The 22,485-nt window shown below is 39.9% G+C and overlaps 1 protein-coding gene across 1 annotated transcript in view; it reads left to right on the top strand.

Annotated features, from left to right (window-relative positions):
• The window catches only part of SLC35F1 (solute carrier family 35, member F1), a gene marked incomplete at its 5' end in the record, with an annotated part of 36,971 nt that extends 14,880 nt beyond the window's left edge, over positions 1–22,091 (top strand). The window contains 2 exon segments of the mRNA XM_009587700.1: positions 342–496; positions 20,848–22,091. Of these exon segments, the coding sequence (XP_009585995.1) occupies positions 342–496; positions 20,848–21,072 (380 nt within the window).
• Between the last annotated feature and the right edge of the window lie 394 nt (positions 22,092–22,485).

Below are 22,485 nucleotides of genomic sequence, written 5' to 3'. Positions count from 1 at the left end.
TCGATGTGTCCAAATGCATCATTTCATCCAAATTTGTGTTGGACATGAGGTATTCACTAGTAGTATAAGACACCAGTTTAAAACAGCACTGCTATTATGGGGACCACAGAGAGCAGACCTTGTGCCCCCTACTGTGTAGGTATGGTTTTCACTGGTTTTAGTATATATTTAGAATGATGCTCTTAATCTATCTATATATATGTGCATCTTAATAATTTGAATCCGTGGTTTTTTGAAAAGCATTCTTCATCCTTTTCTAAAAACACAGCCTTCTTCCTCCCAACAGGAGTCATTTCTGCAGGCTATGGAAGGTCACTTTGCTTCTTGTTTCTCTTCTGCAGGCTTGTTGTACGTCGGCTTTAGTGCCTGTATGTTTGGCCTCTACAGCTTTATGCCTGTGGTCATAAAGAAAACCAGTGCTACTGCCGTCAACCTCTCCCTACTCACGGCTGACCTGTACAGCCTTTTCTGTGGATTATTCCTCTTCCACTACAAGGTATGTGGAAATCAGAGATGTATTTGGGTAATAGCTGTAAGCCTGAAGAAATACCAGTGCAGAACAATGAAACAAAAGAAGCCTTCAAGCTTTGCTAGATCTACACAGTAAAAGTGCAGATTTTTTTTGTACTTCAGGCTTCCCACACCAAAACTAGTTTTATTTTATGATTTCCAGTTGTTTAAGAGCGCTCATTTGGTCTTGTTGTTACAAGTTTTAAGATTTGAGTACCTGTTCATCAGCAATTATATCACTAATTTCATTTTACTTATCAGAGGTAACTTTCAACTGCTGTGACCAGACCCAGGGTGGCAGCATGAAGAGAAGGACTCTTCCAAAAATCCCATAGACATTTTTTGCCCGGTAACAAGATTGTTTCATTCATGCTGAATTTATTACTCTTAATTGTCCATGAATTACACTTTTCTTGTCAGCCAAACCAATGGCTTGCCTGTTAATGTAAATGCCAAAATATGCAGCAGATTTGTGTTGAAATCAAACTTCTATCTCTCAGGTCCTCTAATATTTACAGCACTGTGTGGTACAGGCACACATTTGGTCTCCAATTGCAAGGAATGGCACTTCATTATTCACAAGTATCCTCCCCGGTGTCCGTCAATGAAAGTGGCATCAGGATGTCATAGGCAATTGCTTTGTACCATCATTTATTCATAAGAGGGAGATTACTTGATAACTAAAATGGTGGCCCAGAGAAGTGTTAGGCAAATGAAAGCCTTAAAATATTGAGTAGCTAACCAACCCAAAGCAGATTTTGTGATACTAATGGTACCTGAATGAATCTGAACAAGACAGTGAAAGTTCAAAGCTTCAGAGTCCAACATAAAATTGGTTTTCGCTATTGCCTTTCATGTTGTTTTTATGGCTTTAAGAATTTTGCAGACAGAAGAAAAGCAAGCATGAAACAAAAATTTTACTGAGAACACAGTGTAAAGGTTGTCTGCTGCTTCGCAGGTCTGTCTCATGGTGATTTGGTTTCTAGTTCTTTCTGCCCCACACTTCAAATCCAAAGTGTTTGACATTAGGTATTAGCTGAAAATTGTTGTCCCCTGTTAATAATATTATTTGATACCCATAGCAAAATATATTTAGTGATGTTAGTCCACTGTTTCTAAGAAAGATGTCTATGTTACACAATAAAAGACAGACAAATTTAATTCTGAAAACAGTGGTGGTGTTGTTTTAGCAAAATCAAACTCTGTTAGAGGGAGAGACTCAAAAGGCAGCAGGGGTTGGACAGCTTTCTGCTCAGCATTGCTCAAACCTGACAAAAAAGGCAATTTTGCAAATGCAAACCTTAAACTTCAGGCACTTGAAAAGCCGAAGGTGCATAAAAGGTTTCCGGTTTTCCCCGTGTCTAATTGTTGGGTACATTGGCACAGCCAGGAAGGCAGAATTTTCAACCTCGTTTCAACCCCCTGTCTTTCTGCTGTATGTGCACGTCAGCTCTCAAGCACAGTGGCACCTTGGCCCCCTTTTAAGACCCATACTGCAAAAGCGCTCAGCAGGAGAAGGCTCAGAACTGGAAGGTTTTCTGGTTGAAAGCAAGGTCTCATCATCTGTCCTGATAAACCGGTTGAGTTCCACCTCTAAAGTAGCTGGTGGTCCCCTCTGCTCCTTACTTGTTTGATTAGAAAACTGTTTGAAAATCTCGTTCTCCTGCAGTTAACCATATCATGCAATCTTCTTCACAAACTCTTATCAAACTCTTACTTCAGCCTATTTAGGCTTTTTACCTCCACTGCTCTCTTTGGGATACTGTTTCAGAACATCACTGCTCCAACAGTTAGAAACCTTCTTATTTCCAGCATAAATTTACTTGTGGCTGGTTTTGATCCACTTGTTCTGCCAAGAGTATCCCTTAGCATGAAGAGTGCCCCTGTTTCCTTGGCATTTTACTCCATTGGTACATCAATAGAGGGCAATCGTATCCTCTTTCAGCTCCTAGGTTCACTAGTCAGAGTAAGCCACACTCTTACCTGTTCCCCTGAGCACCTCTCTGTCCTTCTCTGCACCTCATCTGGTTGGATTTCATCCTTCCTGAGATAGACCCTTCAACTCGAGAAGCAGGAAAGATCCCTCCAGCACCTGGTGCAATGCTCTTGTCTCTCCATTTCTTCAGGAAACATGTTACCCCCTAAATAGTAAGACTGTATTTACTTTTTTCATCACTGCTTTTCTTTTGTGGTTTGCATTTATCCTGCAATCCATGTAACTCGTGTGTGTCTCTCCTTTGTTCTTCCCAGCTGAAGTGCTCGTAAGGAGAAAACCTTTGTCAGGACTTCGTGGAAGGGCCTTTACCTGAAATGTAGTATCAACTTCCCAAGCTGTCAGTATCTCCTTTCATGCCCTTCAAACTTACATTGCAGAGGAAATTTGAAAAGAGAGGCTATATTACAGGACAACTAGATTTAAAAGCCCACTTAATTATCTGGTTACTTCTTTAGTTACCGTGTTTTTATCCTTAGTCAGATCACCTCCTCCTTTTCTTTCTGGTTTACTATCAGGTGTCGTTTTATATGAGGAAGTAGAACTGTGAAATGTGCAACTTGCACTCAATAATGAAGTCTAATATGTTAACATTAAAGGATCTAAATTAATTCCCCTCCTAAGACTGTGTACTCTTGCTTGTTTTCTAGCTTTTAAAAAGCCGTTTCGTTCCCAGCCCAGCTGCATGTCTCCTTCAGATACACATCTCCTTCTGCTTATTGCTGCACTGACCAATGGGCGAAGCCCCACTTCACTGGGAAGCAAATGGTTTTATGCTGAATTAGGATCAGCTGAGAGGTTTAGTGCCCCTTGCAGAATATAATTTTATGAGGCTTTCAAGAAACAGTTATGATTTTTTCCCTGAGCTGCTATTTTTATGACCAGACAGGTTTATTGCACCTATAGCAGTAAATCTATGAAAATCCATGGAAAATGCAGGAAATTAGTTAACTGGGCTTTAGAGCCTCTGAAACCAAACTGAGGGGAGGATTGCATTTGAAGTGTTTTGATTCGGTAGCATTTCATTTTTTTATAATACAGACTTGCAACATCATGACGTGTGGGACGGTGAGTTTATAAACAGCTGCATTTATGTTCTTACCCCATATGCAGATATCTTGGTAGTGCATTGAACAGTTCCCAAGCCCATGGAAGCTAGATACAGCATGTTAGCTTGACACAACTGTGGTCATATACTCATAATTCAAGATCTTATTGTTATTGTTATTGTTCAAGGTGATATTGTATTGAAATGTAATGACTTTCAATCTGAGATAAATGACTAGATTGTAGTGCATCATTCTTAAAATTATCTGCAACCCCCAGATAAAAGCTCTCTTTTTAGTTCTTCTGTAATCAATAATTGATTCCAAATATTCCAGTGGATGGGGAAAGGTATCTGGCCTCTTTTGTGGCTGAATTATGGCTGCACTGCCATAGCATTTAAGTATACAACTCCATATTTTCAATCCTTTTTTTAAATTCTCACCATATTTATATATTTTATACAATGACATTCAAAACTTTCCTAGCTATCTGTTCTCACTTCACCTTCTTCTTAAGCACAATTAAATTATCTCCTGCTTTGAAAAACAAAGGCCATCAGAGTCCTAAAACTTAACAGGTTGGTAACAGTTTTACATGGTGGTAAACAGCTTGGGAACCAAACAGGAGGATGCGATACAAATGTGATATATGCTGTGTAGAGGGATGTCTAGGCATAGTGTGGAGGAAATTTAATATTCTGAGTAACAGGACTGTCCTTGCCCTGTCAGAGTCTGCGATAGCCGTTCTTTGTCAAGGACATACTGACACCAGTGGTGCTGGGAAATTCAGGGCCAGCTCTCCAGGTGTATGGGGTTGGAACTTTTGTATAACTTCAGTTATTTTTTAGCATAGGAGGTGTTCTTTTTTATATTTTAGTCTCAGCCTTAGCTTTATTTTTATGTGAATTTTTAAAGTTCGTACTTTTTATTTGCAAGCCGTATGTTGTGCTTTAGTCATTCTAAGCGAATTGGGTTCTCACTAAATAATCTAAGCAGTTTATTTTATGTTTTCCACCAGCTAGAGCATGTATACTGATTGTGTTCTGCACCAGCAGGTTGAGTCACACTATATTATATCATTACCTAGCAAGCCAAACACAATCAATTATGTTCTGCCTTGGCAAATTCATTCATTATTTTATCCAAGATGCAGCTATAAAAATTCAGAATTTCTGGATATAGTCACAATTTCCAAATGAAGAAAATGCATATATTTCATAATGAATCAAGGAAGTCATATATCTTGATTTAGAATCATGGAGAGTATCTGTGATAAAGGACTTGGCTACACAGATAAACATGATACTCAAAACCTTTCAGCACTAGATATCTGAAATTATGCTAGCTGAAACCTTGCTTGCTGATGCTTACTGATGCTTCTAAAAATGACTTTTCAATGCTAATTCCCTCCAGTGGAAGGGAGCAGATGACAGCCTTCCCATTACATCAAAAAACAAGCCATAAAAGAGTGTGGTTTTTAACATAATGGAGAAGAGGAGGTACAAATTGGGGGCGGTAGGTTCCAATTTCATTTTTGTCATCACAGATCCTAAGCAATGCCCATGAATTGGGGATTTACATAGACTTAACTGAGGTGAAAATTTGGTCCTTTCTGGAAACAAAGAAGAATTAGAAGCCTCCAGTTAAAAGCATGTACTTTACCATCCTGATCCAAATCACTGAAGCTTTTCTACTGGCTTCAGTGGACTTCAGTTCATTTTCCTAAATTAGGAAAGTCTGCCACTCAAGGAATAATCTTTTAAAAATATTCACAGTTTCATGACTGTGGAGATAAAGACCATGCCTTATTGTGACTCCATATGTTTCCTTTTTTGTTAGTGAAGGATGGATATGATGTCTGTGGTTTGGGAGCAGGAGGTAGAATTGGTTTGGTTTGGGGGAGGATTGTTTATTTATTAGTTTGATTTTTACTTAGTAGCCATCCATAAAAACCTGAGAGACTTTTCCCAGTCATCTGACCAAGCTGAGAAAATACTTCAAATGTTGTTCTCACTTCTTTTTTAAACTTATCTGCAAGTATAAGCGGAAGTCAGTAAGATCCTTTCCTTTGCTTGCACTTGTTAGGGGACTGACACCTACGTATTTTAGACTTTGACAGTGGTGATGTCAGTGGTGCATCATTATTTCCAGTAGAGCAGGCAGTGCAGGCTGAACAGCTATTTTTTACATTGTTACTTCCTCAGTCATACACTTTAAGATATTTTCCTGATGAAATTGGATATGCAAGCTGCTTGACCCATAAACTCTCTGCTTGAATGGAATTTAATCTCACAGGGCCTTTATCCTGGAGAAGGCTTCTAAGCCTTTGAAAATAATGAGGATGAATCATATTACTAGTTAATTCTTTGTGCCATTGGTAATGTACAGAACCCTACGTCCATGTTTCCCTTTCTTTTCTAGAGTACTAAATTTCTTACAGTGGGACTCCCTCTCAACAGCTCTGTTCCCATGAAGCGGTACTGTCTGCATGCCTTTCATCTAAGTGGCATTTTAAAAGCTTCTTTTTCACATTTTTAAAAATTTATTTATTTCGTTAGTTAGTTATTTGAATTTCCCCCTCCAAATTATAATAAATTAGAAAATATTAGGCGTCTATATGTGAAGAGGTACCTTGAGGTGGAAAGGAGTTAGGTGTGTCTTTGGTCACACTTGAATGTATATTCCTGTGACAGGAAGGGCCACATCTGCTCACCCTTTGTCTGGGGGCGCAACATGCCGTACAATAAAAAAGCTATGAAGTAAAATGACAAAAAAGAGTAGAAGCTGGAAAATGAAATTACTCCCACCAAGATGTTGCACAGTCTGACAGTGGATTTTTAACAACACAGCACAGATATGGCAGCTTTCTGAAAATACAGCATTGTTAAAAGGATGTCTCTTCCTTTCACAGTATTATCTTGCAATAGATTCATTAGTTGCGAAGCATGAATAGCGAAACATGGATACTCGCTGTTTTGGAGCCATCAAAAAAGAGCGTAAAAGAAGTGGCATTCGTATTGTAGAAGTTGCAATGAAAGCTTCAATTTCAATAATTTTTCAGATACTAGCTCATTATAAATGTCAAGTTTTGTAGGTTGTTTTCAGGGCTTTTAGCTTGCGATTTTTTTTTTTTATCTCGCTAAAAGACTTCTCACAATAGAACTGGTTAGGAGTTTTCTAGCAAAATACGTTTTTGTTGGAAATGCCTGATTATCAAACCAGAAATGCTAAGTGAAAACATCCTGTTTTCAGTATGCTCCCAAGGAAACACAGGCTGGCATTTCTCTCAGACCTTGACTGTTGTTTCGCCCGCTCATCTAAGAGGTTGCAACGGCGCACAGTTTCCAACACTTTCAGCCAGGTATTCTAGCACTGGAAGATCTCAGGTATGAGAAAACATGAGTTATGCAGCTCACGGATTCTGGAAGCCAGACAACAAATCTCAGTTCTGCATTAGGCAGCCCAGAACCCCGAGAAGGAGCTTTTAAGGTGTCCAGGCGTCTGCCATGGAGATAATCCTGGCAGCTGCAGTCAGCAGTTGCCAGAGTTTCCAGCAAGCATACTTTGTTTTAGAAACAACAGGTTTAGGTGTTTCATAAGAGAAGCAAATGCAGGATTTGTGTTCTTGAAAGAGCTTCAGTTTCTACTTCTCATCTCAGTTTAGGAATTTTTTTCTTTTCTTTAATTACAGAACAACGGTTTGGTTTCCTAGCCAGGAACTAGTTCATAATTACAGCAAGAGAACAGCCAGGGGTTGATCTACCTACCTATGCATGGGTTTATATTCTCTTAACTATGTAATTTAGATTTCTTAATATTCTTAGTGAATGCCTGGTTAACACGGTTTACTGACAACAGCACTGTTCTGTGCCTTGCTACTCCACACCTGGCTGTCAACTCATAGTATGGTTTTTGGTTTTTTGTATCAATGATTAGATGGGCATAATATTTCTTTTCTTTCTCCATTTCTCCCCCCTTTTTATTGTGTGTAACTTTTGAATCAAATCTTTTTACATCTCAGTATCACATCTTCCTGCATAGCATAACTGTTAAAATGTTAAAAGATTTGTTTGCAATTTCAGAAGAGCTTTTCAATTTGACACATTTATACTCTTTTTAAATACCTGCGTAAGGTAGCTATGGAAGTAAATTTTCATTTGTAGACAAGGTGTTTGAGGCCAGCTGAAACTCATGTAATCACTAAATAGAACCAATTTCAGACTGAAGTAAGTAGTAGTTTATACTGACGATCCAACCAGTGAGGGGAAAAAAAGCACCACTTTTCATGGCTGAGTTCTGCCTTTGGTCAGAGTGGACAGCAAATTGCCTAATGGATATTGACTACTCAAAAGAATGCATGAAATGAAAAAAGAATGTAAATGTTAACTGTAGTAAATAAATGTGTAAAATCAGCCTGTTCACAGTCCCTAGAGAAAGAAAAGAGACAGTATATCTGCCTGTGTAATCTGCTTAAATTGGTGGTCAGACTTGGTTACAATGAACCACTTAAGTGTTCTGACCTACAAGGCACTGGGAAAGTGGTTTACTTACCTTATAGTGAGAAGTTGTTATTTTTCAAACAAAATCATGAACAAAGGTTTTAAGTCCTAGCGTAGAACCGATTAGTTTCCTCTAGTTTTTTATACAAGATGAAGAGGAACCACAGGATTGTAAGTTTCCAACACTGACATTTCCCTATACGGACGATGTTATGCTGAGGGTTGGTATTGCTTTCAGTTATGATAAAATACTCTTTGTTAAGTGTCTTGAACAAAGAATTGTCTTTGGAGAATGAGTTGAACATGGACAAATAAACAGGAATATACTTTGACTACTTGAAGAAGGTAATTCACGTCACTGTCATGGGACCTGAATTTTCAACACCTTGCAGAATGCTGAGTCCATCATCCCCAAGTCTTCATTGCTTTCTTAGCAGGGGTAGGTAAGGGGGAGCAGTGTTTAGGGAACTAGTGAGAAATGGTTAGGGAATTGGGGAGGGGGGTGTGTGTGATTCAGGATGCTGTTTCATTTTGTATGCAATTTGAAGTCACTGCTATCTGCAGTCAGAAGAGGAGAACCCATTAGTCTCTCCTGTCCCCATCTTTGCTCACAGGCTCAACAACGCTCCAGACACATGAGCATTATAGCGGCTAAAGGGAGGCAACAGCATTGCACTGGTGGAACATGCAGCAGTATCCTTATGTTTAGCATAAGGCCTCCATCCATCAATCATTTTCATTTGGAGTTAATAATTGGATATTATTAACTTAAAGAAATGCAAAAAGCCAAGTATTGTAACAATGGGCTTTGAGCACTTGGAGACAAATAACAGCCATCTCAAATTGCCTTGTTTGAATTAGTTTTGTGTTTCAATATAATACCACAGAGTACATTATGAAGTTTAACTCTTACACTCTGAAGGAAATAAATAATATTTTGGAAAAAGTAGTGAAGAGTCGTGTGGAAGGTAAAGGTGAACTGCTTATAATTCCTACCCAATATGAAAGTACAGGCATATTAGCAGAAATCTTCCTGTTACTGGAAATAATTAACTCTCAAATGATAAATCTTCAGCAAAACCATATGGGTTTTAAAGCTGCTGGTGAGCATGGGCTGAAAAAGGAAATTTTGAGGGAGTGGAACACTACAAATGCCTAACAACAATGAACAAGAAAATGGCTTGAATGAACTGCATAAAGCAAAAAATATTGTAACAAATACTGCCTTTTACTTTATTACAAGAAAAAGCGCAGACAGAAAAACATAACAAAGACATCCTATTAAAAGAGCTGGATCTTACCAATAACATACCTTTTCTAAATGATAGCTCAATGAATATGAAAACAAAGACCAAGAGGCTTAGGTTCATAATTATTTGTGGGGAAAAAAAAATTAAATGAGAGCCTCAGCATTTCCCAAGTCAAGCATACTTTTGCATACAAAGGAGTACAATGAATGTGTCGAGTTACATACCTCAGCAATAATTTGCAACCCAGAGGAGACAGCCAAAAAAAGTAATGAATTAGCAAAGCAGCAACTGCATTCAAAAGCTTAAATAAGGTTCAGTTGCCAAAAATCTACAAAGATTTTCAAATTATGATTCTTCAAATTAAATGCTGTTTCCACCTTAACATACGGAAACAAAGGCTAGAAGTTCTCCAGAGATGTAGACAGAATCATTTTTGAAAGCAAATGGTAAGGGTTAAATGCAATAGCTGCATTATAAATTTGGAGATTTCTTATGAAATTGAGTAAGTCCTTATTTCCAGAAGTGACCAGAAAAGAAGGTAGAGTATTCAGGAAGTGTGTTAAGAATTATGCCTGGCTGTCCACATGGTCCATGAGCTGCTGGAAAGAAACATATGTAAAATTGGAAATTAATTAATTTTATCTGTTTTGATTAGCTAGCTGGATTGAAGTGCTTACTCCAGTTGTGCCTCCTACCAGCCAAATCAATGAATGCTACAGACATACTGGGTTAAAGCATCCTTTAAAGCATCCTGGGTTAAATTACCTTCTATTTTCTACCAAAATGAAGGAATGGGTCAACAGGCAGACATAATATCGGTCAGAAGACATCACTTCTACGTGCTTTCAATCTAAGCAGTAGGGTATTTTATTAACTGCTAGAAAGTCTCCAAAACACATCTTATTTTTGTCTAAACTCCCCCTTCCCACTAAACTGGAAGCTTTCAAACCCATGATAGGGATAGATGCTTGTCATCAGCACTGCTGCTAAGCATCTTAATTAACTGGAGTAAACTTCTGGAGTTATTCCCACCACCTGCATGAGTTAAGTTTAGCAAGCAAGAGTATCTGCTCTTTCAGGCCTTTTCAGGACAAACCATCTCTTTAAAAAAATTGTTAGAAATAAACAGAGCGAAAACAAGGAATAGAGAATAATCACATAAGAAAACTGATACTGTATAGGTGAAAAAGAAAAGGAGTAAAGTTTAATTGCTATAAAAGATAAACCAAGCTTGGCAATGAAGAAGAAAGTGAAACAAATAGCAAAAAGTTCTTCTTGTATATGAAGAGAAGAAATAGTTTCGCTATGCAAAGCCAGCAGAGGCCAAAATTAACCTTTAGTTTGTCACCAAAATGAAATCAGGACCTTCTGTCGCATTCAGTAGGGACGAGAGTTAAATATTAAGACAATGCACAATAATTAATAGAAATGGAAAGTATTACATCAGAAGTAGAAACAGAACACAATAATTGAATACTTTCAAGCTTGGGAATATAGACAGTTGGGAGAATTGTATATGAAGTAGGCAATAAACTAAAATCAGAAGTAGACACCAGGGAGGAATAATTAGGGACATGGAAAATTGGATAAAATCCAACCTGGTTCACAAAAGGTAAATCATGCCAATCTAAATCTGGTGTCTGTCTGATAATTTAACAGGTCAGATTTTTGTAGACAAAAGGCAAATGGTAGATCTAATCTGCAAGGCTTTTGTAAGATGCAGTGTAGAAAATTATCAATTAAGCTAAGGAACAGGATTAGCACTGTAAAGATTAGAAGCTAGGTAAGAACTGGCTACTGAGGATAAAGGATAAGGCAATGTGCTGAGAGAGAAACAGCTTGCTAGAAGGAGCTCACTGATGGAGGTCCCGAAGAGTTGGTCTGAAGACCGGTCTTGTGTAGTGATTATAGTAGTAGCTTTGCACCCTCAGTAGGAAGAAGGATTAAAATATCGGGCAATAAGAACTGGATGACATTGAGAAATGCGAGGTAATGTCTGTGGCAACAGATGGGAGGAATTTGAGCATGGTTGTGACAAAGCTGTTCCCAAATGGGTCGGTCTAGGTATTTCCAGTATTGATGGAGAAGTGCTAATGCCTTAGGACAGGCAACTTACCATCTCAGGACAGGGCTTTGCTAGCTGTAGCTATGGAGATTTTTGGTCAGCCCAAGAGGGCCACCAGAGCTTTTTCTCTTATCTGCTCCAAAGCCTTGACAGAGTAAGCGTGCGTCCGCTAACAATGTACTGAATGTGCAAATCCTAAAAAATATTTGCTGTATGTAGCATAGCTTTGATTTCTGATGGACTGGGAGGGACTATGATATCTCAACATATATAAATTAATCTATAAATTCACAGGGAGAAAAGGAGAATTATTTGAGCTAAAGACCAATGCTGATACAAGAACGCACAGATGGAAACTGAGAAAGCATAAATTTGGAATAGAAATTAGGGAGATTTTTTGGCGATCGTAGCAGGGAGGTTCCAGAACAGACTTTAAATAGAGTAGGGGGAGTGGAAAAAACCCCTAATAATGCTTGCAGGAGGACAGGGCGTATTTGCCAGATGGAATATGTGATCTGGCTGTATGCAGTAATGGGGGATTGGATTTGACGGCTTAGGACGTGCTCTCCGTTCTGATTCCCTCATGCACCTGTCTTGTGAATTGACTCAGTTGAGAGCTCTTGGAGCTCCTGGAGTTTGGCCTCATGTTGCCTGCAGCAAACGCGCCAGACCACGGAGAACCCTGATGCGAAACAGCCGTATCACACTCCCTCCAGACAGTTTACATAGTCCCTTGTGGTAAGGGTAACTGCAGCTGCATATTCCTTGTTTCTCAGGGTAGGAGTGCTCCCCGTTTGTGTGGCTGAGAGAAAAGAACGCCATTCTGCGGGAGCATTACTGCAGGAATATATTGTTGCATTCAGCAGAAAAATACAAACAAAGGATCCAAGATGAATCAATTATTGTAACCTTGGTTTTGAACACAATTAGCCTCATATACAGTAATACAGAATCAAGTACAGCAGATAGCTGCTACTATATTAAATACTTGCACACAAAACCAGAAAGACACGTGGCAACTGGCAGCTGATAGAGCAAACCAGCAAAGAATATTGAAAGGTAAAAGTGGGGAGGGGGAATTGTTTTTATTTTTATAAGTGTTCCTGTTGGCTCCTCTTTTTAGTATTAAGAACATTTAAAAGGATAACTGCTTTACCACTCTCTTGCCAAGTGATCGATATAAAATAACCAGAAATGAAGCCCCCTTATCCCACAGTAAGGATGCTCACAGGAAATTAGAGCAGTGTAGTATAAGTGTTTTAACTTCACATAAAAATCTCTTTCCTATGTAGATAAGAAAAGATTAAAACAGATTGCAGGACTCATTCTACCTTGCACTTTTTAATTAGACAGACTGCTGGTACCACGGGGTACTGAACACAGGCTCATTTTTTGTCCACATTTGATGGCAGAGGCAACAAAGGGAAACAGAAGAGAAAGCAGCATTCCCATCTCTCCTGGCACCCAGGAAAGGAAGATAAGCCATTTCACACAAACATTTTGCCCTAACAGGCATGTGTTTAGAAAGGACAGCCTATTAAGAAATTTTTCTGATGATACCATTTCAGAAGCATGAAATCATGCAGATTTGTGCAAAACCAGTATTTGCCTTACAGCTGCCTACGTCAGCCTCGGAGATTTTTCTCCAAATGCTATCAGTTTTCTCCATAAGGTTGTTTTATTCCACCAATGAATTCCAGGAAAACTATGAAGTTTCCCAAATTTTAACAGAATTTGTGGTGACAGTTTTCCCTTAACCCCCTCCTCCTTTTTCTCCCATATAGATAACCTGAGCATCTAAGAGGTTAGGACTTCCCCACTCACCACGGTCTTACCAGTTAAACTGTGCCCACCAGCAAATACCATGCAAGGACTGAAAAAGAGGGTGCTGCTATATGACAGAAGGCATGGACCACTATGTTTTACCTACAGTAAAACATGCAAGCACTAGAACAGGAGCTTTGAGAATCAACTAGAAAATACAGAAAATGTGTCATATGATTACTTCATATCACAATTTCTATGCAACATTTGTAATTCAGTATAAGCAGGAGTTGATTAGCCATAGTAACGGGCAGCATTTCATCTGAGTTAGACAAAACTGAGGATGCAAGCAGGCAGCAGGCATTGAGGAGTATGACCTTTCTCTCATGCGTGAAATGACAGAGGCAAAACTTCCTTTGGCTTCTTTGTTCTGACCAAATGGCAATGAGGCTGATGTCAGGTTTTCACTGTCGTTGAAGCAAGCCAGATGCTTCTTGCTTTGGGTTCTGGCTTGCAGGAGCAACAACAATGTGTTGAGACATGCCCTGCAGCTCAAGTCTTTTTCATCCAGTGAAAAACTTCTTATGTGACTGCCAATGGACAGGAAAGAAAAGAAAAGAAATGTGGAAGAACTAGCTACAAATTTCACTTTGCATCCCAGCTGAGTTCAGAGGGCAAGACAAGACCTTAAGTCATCACTTAAGACTATATCCTCACAGTTTGCCTTGGAAATAGCTGGAGGTCATTAAAGTGTGAAGATAATGCAATCCTCCTGCTAGTGGACAGACTCCGTGCCCAGAAGTTATCATCATTACTGAAGCTGTCCAGCACCCCTTGGTACCTTTCTCAGCAAGAGAACTAACACTTCTGCTCAAGCTTCTGCATTCAAACTTCTGCAGTTGGAGAGCTGAGAAGACATGCTAAACCATGTCTCAGTGGTTTGGGTCCTTTAGGGATCTCTAGATTAAAGATCTGAGAGATCTGGCAGGACATATAAAGGTTCAAGTGGGCAAGTTTTATCTGTTCAAATGCAGTCCGGAAAACTCACAGCAGCCCTTCTGGTATTTGGTGCCATTTGGGTTTTAAACAGTGTGTTTCACTGTTGGTGGCAGCCCCAATTTCTGTTGATGACAAAGATGTATCATCACCTGCCTAGAGCTTAGTTCTGCAGTCTGTTTGGAAAGATGTCTACATATCCCTAGGAAATATTCTGCCCAACTCTCAACTGGGATCAGCGATCAGCCAAAGGTCGGGTCTTTATCCCTCATCCCTGAAGGCAGACAGCAATAACTGAGGTTGAACCAGCAGGTTGTTCTCCCAATAAAGAGCGGGGCAGACCCTGAATCCCAAAGGGAGCATCCCTTCCTCCCCGGAAGGAGGAAATAGAGACCTCTCCCTCACAGGCTGGGACAAAAATAGTCAGCAAGTTTCAGTGAGTCACAGTCCTGACCTAAGACAAATTTGGCCAGATCCTCGTGGGTCTGAGCCGAGGGAGTTGCCAGAGCGCACTATGAGCTATGACTAGGATCCTGGCTTCCATTCCTATTAATAAAGGAATATGTCTGTAATATCCAGCTATGCAAGTGAAAGCACTGTGCAAATTCATAGCTCTCAGAGCCCTCACCCTTCCTGGTACTGCTGCTGGCTGGAGAGTGTGTGCCTCCCACAGCGCAACTTCTGCACTTGGTCACGGTGAACTTCATTTGCTATATTGGAGGCAAAAATAGAAAACAGTGCGAAAAGAAGCTCAGTCTCTCGATCAATTCATCAAACCGAGTGGAAATGTCTGTTTGCTGTATAAAAGATAATGAGAGAAATTTGGTTTTAACTCCCTTAGCTCAGCCTGCTCAGGTACTCATGTGTGAAATTACCCAGGGGGAAAAGACATAAGTCGGTGCAGGAGCCCTTCTTGGCCTTAGCTTTGATTGACTGTGCAGCGTATGCGACAAACTGAATTAGTTCGGAAAACAGAGAGGTTCATCAGACTGCACAGACCCACTGATTGGAGTAAGACGTTGGTGGGAACTGCCTGTCTGGAGAGTGTGGAGAGTGTCAACAGAAATACAGGTCTAATGAACTCCACCTGACACGCACATTTTTGTCCCTATTCATCAGTATGATTCTGAGGAGATCGCTTCTCTCTAAGGTTTAAAATTTGAATTGATGGACCTGATTTCTTTATTCATTTTTGTCAAAATGTGGAGAATTTCTAGAGGAGGTAGGGGAAAAGATAGTTATTCCATTTCATACTTTATCACTGAATATATGAAACAGGACAATTCTAAATTTTCAGTTAGTCATATAGCAAAAAATTCCTATTAAAGACTTAAAAAGCACAGTTAGGTTGCCGTAGGCTAGGAGCTGGGCTTCATATTACCTGCCAACAGATTCAGTCTGTGGCTGCTGTTGTGAAATACAAATGGAGTTGGAGCGCCGCAGCTCCAGTAGTCTGCTCCTGCAGACTATTTCCAGTTCAATGGACCGAGTAAAAGAGAATTTGCATTTTCATAACCATTGTAATAATGGTCATGATCATTATCATGATAGCTGAGTAAAAGAGCAAAATTAGCAAATCATAGAGTTTCTTTGTCTGTGTGGGCTTTTCTGCAGACTCACATCTGTCTGGTTTTGTCACTTTGGATATTGTTTTGCCCTAGCACCAGTGGTAGCATGGATGTGGACATCTGTGACAGTCAGAACTACTTGTCTGCAGCAGTCAGTCAGTCAGTGCAGTGTTTCCTAGCTGTGATACAGCAATTCTTCTATGCCCTTTCTTTCTGCTTTTCCTTCTAAATTCATGACCTGTGTACTGAAGAACGACTCCCTCTCTCCAGACCCAGGCATGAATTTACTGCCTTCTGAACAGTTTTTCTTTCTTCTACTGTCATTGTCTTATCATTATTCAAGATGATGAAACCAGATGCACTGTTTGCTCCCCACCAAGAAGTTTATTTTGCACCTATCTTTTTAACTGGATTACTTTAAAGCACAAGACTTTCAAGTGGAAATAGTAGTACTCTTGTAGCCATAATGGTTTCAGGGTATATGAAAGACAAGTTTTGCACGGGGAGATAACAAGAAGCAGGGGATAAGAAATAGCGGGGAGTAAATTTTGAAAGGCTTAATTGTTCATTCTGGATTTTTTAAAATATAAAGTTATCAGATGCCTTTATGTTGTTGTTCTTTATTTTAGAAATCTTGTGATGCTTGACTTACTCCCAAAACGCCTAATTTTGATTCACTTGGAACAAAAATACTGTATATAAACTAAAATTTGAATGGGTTTTCTAAACTTCATCCACAATTTTATGTAACACTGCTGTAAGGTCTTTTATTTAAAAAAAAAAAAAAAATCACTGCAGATATGTTTGGGTTCTGTTCTTTTTTAATGTAAAAGAATTTGTGCGTGGATAACAGAAAGTCAGACTGATTTCACCATTTATTTTCGGTGGTCAGCTAGACCTTACTGCTGCAGTGGTTTTCTGGCAGGGTTCTGCAGTAGCACGTATCGGAGCGAGGAGCGAGACCCCTGCTCCTGCAGCTAGGCCATCAGGTGCCATTAGCTCTTCTGCTAAGCCTCGCTGGGCAAATGCATTCAAGTACCGGGTCCCTAAGGGACATCTCTTAGATAAATACCAGAAACAATCACTCACCCAGAATCAATGCAGGTTTTGATAGACTGAGCAAATCTTGTTATACATGTTATCTCATTACATTTGTCTAGGTTTTGCTTTGTATGTTTATCTTCAAATTGACAGGCACCTAAAATGTGCTTTTTATACGCTGAAAATTAATGGTAGTTTAGTGTAAGCTATTTTCACCACAGGTACTAAATAATGCCTAGAGAAGACCTGTTTTTTATGTTTTCTTAATCTTTTAATGTTTGTAAATATCACTGTGTGTTCCATATTGAATACTTCCGGTTGGGAAAGCATTTATAGACACCCAGATGTCAGAGCAGAGCAGCCACGGTGAGTTCTGTAGGGCTGATTTAACTATTTGATTTGACTACTCAGTAAGTTTTGGCAGATGCCTTTCATGTCAGTGATGAAATCTGAAATGTTATTGTAACTAAGACAGTTTTTCTCTACAAAGGAGGCCTCTCCCTTCTCCTCAGAGGATGATATCCCTATTTCCCATTTTTATTCTGTAAACTCATCTTTATTCAGTAACCAAGTGTTACTGTCTCTTTTAAATGGGTAAGAAACTGAGGGTCATCTAAAATAATTTTGATTCACAAAAGAAATTCATAGGCTGAAAATCAATCCCAGGATTCAAGAGTGTTAGATCATTGATTTAATCACAAAGTCATCTGGTCTTTCAATAAACTACATGATAAGCAACCTTATATACATATGTACCTATATGTGTAGATACAAAATCTATAGGCAAATTATTTAATGTTATAGAAACATGAGGGGTTTTTTTTGGTTGCTTACTCTAGGGTGTGTGACACCCATTGGCTAATCTGAGCTAAACAATTTCTAACCGTGTTACTCTTTGAACAGCTTACAGTTATCCTGTTTAGCATGGAGGGAAGTGGGATTTGGAGAAAGGTACAAATCTGGATATTTTAAAAATATTTTTTCTTAGAGGAAATATGTTTCTGTAGAAAGTGAGAGATAAGACAAAAAAATGAAGCAGGATATCATTCTCAAGTAGCTTTTTAGCCAAAGAGAGGAATTGCACACTTCCTGAGAGCCTGCAGTTTGGTATTGCAGTTGCGTAGAGGGTAGCAATGAAAAATGATCTTCTCTCACTTCATTTCTTAAGAATTGCTCTTTCGGCTGGTTTTGGATGTGTCTCTTTTGCTGTCTATTAATAGTGAATCTCAGCAGATGAGGTTTGCAGGTCAAGATAAAAAAAACTCCAAAACCTACATGTAGAATAGCAGTAGAGTGTGCCTGGAAATCCTATCTTCAGTAAAATACAAAGATTGCAGCTAGAAATATTTGTACAGTGAACAAGAAATTTTGTATTTGATGAACTAAGTAAGTCTGCATCCTCCCATCACACAGCTGGATTCACTGCCGTTTTAATAGGAGGAAAATACCCATTGATTTCAAGGGGCTTTGGTCAATCTGACAGAGTATTGACAAAAACCAGAGATTTCTCATACACCTACAGTATATATTCCTGTATTAACCTTACTAACAACCCTTCTACTTCAGTGCTGCAGAAAACAATTCAGCCTGAACCTTAACTTGTTTCTAAGGAAGGTAAAGATGGAATTGTTATAGGGCTGTCAGGATCCAGGTCTCTTTGCACTAGCTGTGCATAGATACCAAAGACGAATGATTCACGGGCCTTTGTTTAGATTTCCCCCAGCTTCATTCAAACCCGTTCTCCCAGACTGGAGAGCTGCCACTGGGAGGGACACTGCCATGGAGAGAATATTATCGGGCGAAAGAGCCCACTGGCAGAAAGCTGCTGAGAGAGAAATGAGAGGCATGGCCAGGAGGAGGGGGATATGGTAGAGCTGGAGCCACGAACTAAAGCGAAAGTGAATTGGTTCTGGCTGGGCAGCTCCTAGAGCAAGAAAAAGGGCACATTTAGCTGCTGGAAGCCCCACAGATTCCTCACAGCAGGACACAAGGCAATCACAAATCTGGCTGGCACTCTGGTTATACAGTGGAGCGAGCCAGCTGGCTGTCTGGGGTGAGAAATTCAGGCATAAGGTGGGAAGGAGGGACAGAGGGGAATTGGGGAGCTAGTTCCCGGTTTGGGAAACTGTAGATGCATTTGGCTCCCGAGTTTTGTGTCAGCTTAGTCAAGTCCACTGCTGCCAAGTGTTACCCAAGTTCACATGCAAAGAGCAAGTTGGGGGGAAAGTGCTGAGAGCAAAATTGAACTGAAAATGGGGAAAAAAATCAGTTGGAAAATGCTTTGAAATGGTTGACTTGGGTTTGATTGCCACATGGGGGAGATCTAAGCCTAAACAGTCCTTTCAGAGCTGCGTCACATGGGGGAATCCTTCAGCAGACGCAGGGTGAAGCTCGACACTGTCTTTGTGGCTGGTGGGACAGCTGGTGATTACATCAAATGATACTGCCAGATGACACGTGAAGACCTGGTGACATTCCTGGAAAAAAGCAATTAACAGCTGATGAAAAGCAGAACTCTTCCTCCCTGTAATCCTTCTGACACACTTTAAACTTTCCCCATTATGGTGCTTTCCCTCTAAAACGTGCATGCTAGCTGTGGGAGAGAAAAACATACATCCCCATGGCTTATATGCCCAAAGCTTTCAAAGATACTGTGGATTCTTTAAAAAAGCCAAATGCTTCCTCAGGTGTGTAGGTCTTTTAAATGACAACAGATTAACATCGCTACAAAGTTAGCTTAAGTAAAATTTGCTTTCACCGTAATGATTATTTATTTAAATATAAAAAGCAGAATTGCTAAAAAGCTTCTTCTTACATAATATAGTCCGGTCTATCCATTTTGTGCCGTGCTAAAATGATCCAAAGGAAACAAGTTGGGCATCCATCAAAGTACTGTAGTCAGGATGAAAAAACAGACTTGCAGGCACCCTTATGTAAAATAGTGAAGTACCTCAGGAAGCAGCTAATAACAGGTTGCAGCTAGTTGTTGGTGTTTAAGCACAGATCCCTGACAGCTGCAGAATACAGGCGCTTTTTAAAGTCACGTGAATACTGATGCATATGTCCCCAGTTCAATATCCCCACCAACAAACTGGCTATGCAATTTGTCCTTCGTGGCTTCTCACACATGGCATGCAAGAAAAAATAACTTGAAGTCTAGGATCAGGAGACAAGTCATATGGGCTTAAAGCCATTTTTGTGTCCCCCGTAGTAGAAACCCAGTATCTAAAGCTAATATACAATGGTCTGTACTTTTAAATCCCTGCCTTTACCTTTACCGGTAAGGACTAACATATTGCCAAAAAGGTTATTTCTGTTGTATTTTTAGTCCAGGCACACAGAGTCTGGATATGTCAGAAAGTTCAGGCTGACCTCTGAGCTAGTGAAGCTGTGTGCCAAAGTATGTGTACTCAAGCTGTTGGTTAACTGCCCTCCATATGTACTTTCAAACCTCTTGAGGTCAACCTAGCGCATGTTTCACAGCTGACGTTCATCCTCTCCAAAATCACATTAATCTTCTAGCGTCTGCTTTCTGTTTACAAGCAAGAGAAGCTGCAGGTGGGCTTTTTAAGTGCCTCTATTAAAATATTTTTTTAAGTATATATGTTTTAAATGTTTATTTAAATCATTTAAATGCTTATTTAATTATCTTTTTATATTACCAATGGCATGTTAAACTTCACAGACCTGTGGTTTAGCTGTAATTAACTTCAGGTTTGTCCACTACCTGGCAGACAACTGTAGATGATGGTACCCCACACTGGAGCCAGAGAAACTTGCACTCAGAGAAGTCGTTGGCTTGTCTGAAAGCACAACAAAGTCAGCGTTGGATCTGTGACCAGAACCCAGCTTTCCCAAGTCCCACCTGACCAATACTTAAGATGTCTGGGGCATGGGAAGGCACCGGTTAGCTGTTGGTTATGGAAGACAGGGAAGTTAATGGGAGCAAACAAGCTTTCAAAGAGACATTCCCATAAAAAATGGACATTCCAGTGGTAGGGGGTTTGTTCTGTGCCTTTCACGCCAAAACAAGGATCTGTGCCTACCCCTGTCTGTGGGTCTTCATGAGCTCAGGATAACCGGTGTCTAATGACTCTACTCTTATTTCTGCTTAGTTTTCAGGACTTTACTTGTTGTCATTCTTCACTATCCTTGTTGGGCTGGTGCTCTACTCCTCCACGTCCACCTACGTAGCCCAGGATCCTCGGGTGTACAAGCAGTTTCGAAACCCTTCAGGACCTGTTGTAGACCTGCCAGCCACTGGCCAGCTGGAGCCTTCGGTAACATACACCAGCCTGGGGCAGGAGACAGAAGAGGAGCCTCACGTTAGAGTTGCTTAAACCCAGGGCTGTTGGTCACCTACTGATGATTCAGTGGAACTCGTATGTCCATTATCTCTGTATTGTACATAGAGAAAGGTATTTACCAGGTGCAGTTACACCAGTGAGTTGCAAGGTAGCAAATAAGGAAAGCTCATGAAAATACAAATTAATTGTTCCAGGGTGTTCATTGCAAGGAGATGCCAGTCCCTCGTTTACGATATGAGCAGCATGTTTGCAATACAAACTGCTGTATATGAATCAGTTAATGTCAAACTACCTGTGAAAGATATTCAATATATAAGCTGAAATTACAATAAGAAATTCATAGAAGGGTGTTTTTGCACCCACCTGAGTGATATTATGCCTAAACCACACCAGTTGTGGAAAAAACGCCTTTTTACAGCAAATGCACTTGTGCAGTCACTGTTAATTTCTCTCTAAGATTTGTTTGTTTGCACCAAATAGATGGGTTACTCGTGGTAGCAACACCCTGACACATTTTTGCTAGCACCTTGGGTTTGGTGAGGGAAAGACAACGAATTCATCTGTGCTATCTGTCTAGTTGCCCTTTCTGGGTAATCTGTTCCATGAATCCAGAGGAGGGACAACTTACAATATCCGTCTCTATTCTAGGAATAGGTATAAGGCGAGCATTTTAGCCTTTCTATATTTGCAGAAGTGAAGTATTCAAGCATTGACCTCTCTATGATCCATGGCAGATTTCCTAGCGGCTGAGGTTCTGCATCAGGTGACAGGGAGCTAGTTTCTCTGTAGTCGTGACTTAACACAGATTTCTTACTTTTTAAATTTTAATCTGTAAAAAGAAAAACACGTTTTCTAGTTTCCTATGTATTGTACTTCTCCATGGTAAGATGACATATCATGTGGATCAGGGCACTTATTTTAGATACTCAGTGCATCAAGGGCGCCTTCTGCTGTTCCAGTTTGCTTAGTCTCCAGTGGTTCATTATTCTAATAATAGATATTTAGAAATGTGTCAGTTTTTCACCAAAACCCACAAATTGTAAAAATCAGGAAGATTAAGCAAGGAATTCATAGCAGAAAGACTGGACCATCTGCTGGTGTTGCTGCAGTAGCGCAAAGGCATTCATACCAGCAGGGTGCAGCCAATAATTTTTCATTAACTACGAAACTAGCAGAAGAATTCAGCAATTTCCTTACATTCCTGGGGACATGTGAAAATAGTAAGGGTGTGCTCCACAACTGTACTTCAGCTCCAGGAGCCTTCTCAGAATGGGGAAAATCTTAGTCACCACCATGAAAAACCCATCTCTGCCTGTATGTTTGCTCTTCTGAGAGCCCGATAAAACAAAATCATTCTTTCAACATCCATCATCTATTTTTAATTTAAAATTAAGGACGGGAAGATGGTCTTACATCTAACAGATAGGAGAGGGATCCAGGAGAGCT

The sequence above is a fragment of the Fulmarus glacialis genome, unplaced genomic scaffold (assembly GCF_000690835.1).
Source record: "Fulmarus glacialis isolate BGI_N327 unplaced genomic scaffold, ASM69083v1 scaffold42611, whole genome shotgun sequence".
Taxonomy (NCBI): domain Eukaryota; kingdom Metazoa; phylum Chordata; class Aves; order Procellariiformes; family Procellariidae; genus Fulmarus; species Fulmarus glacialis.
This window is presented reverse-complemented; position numbering and strand designations above follow the sequence as displayed.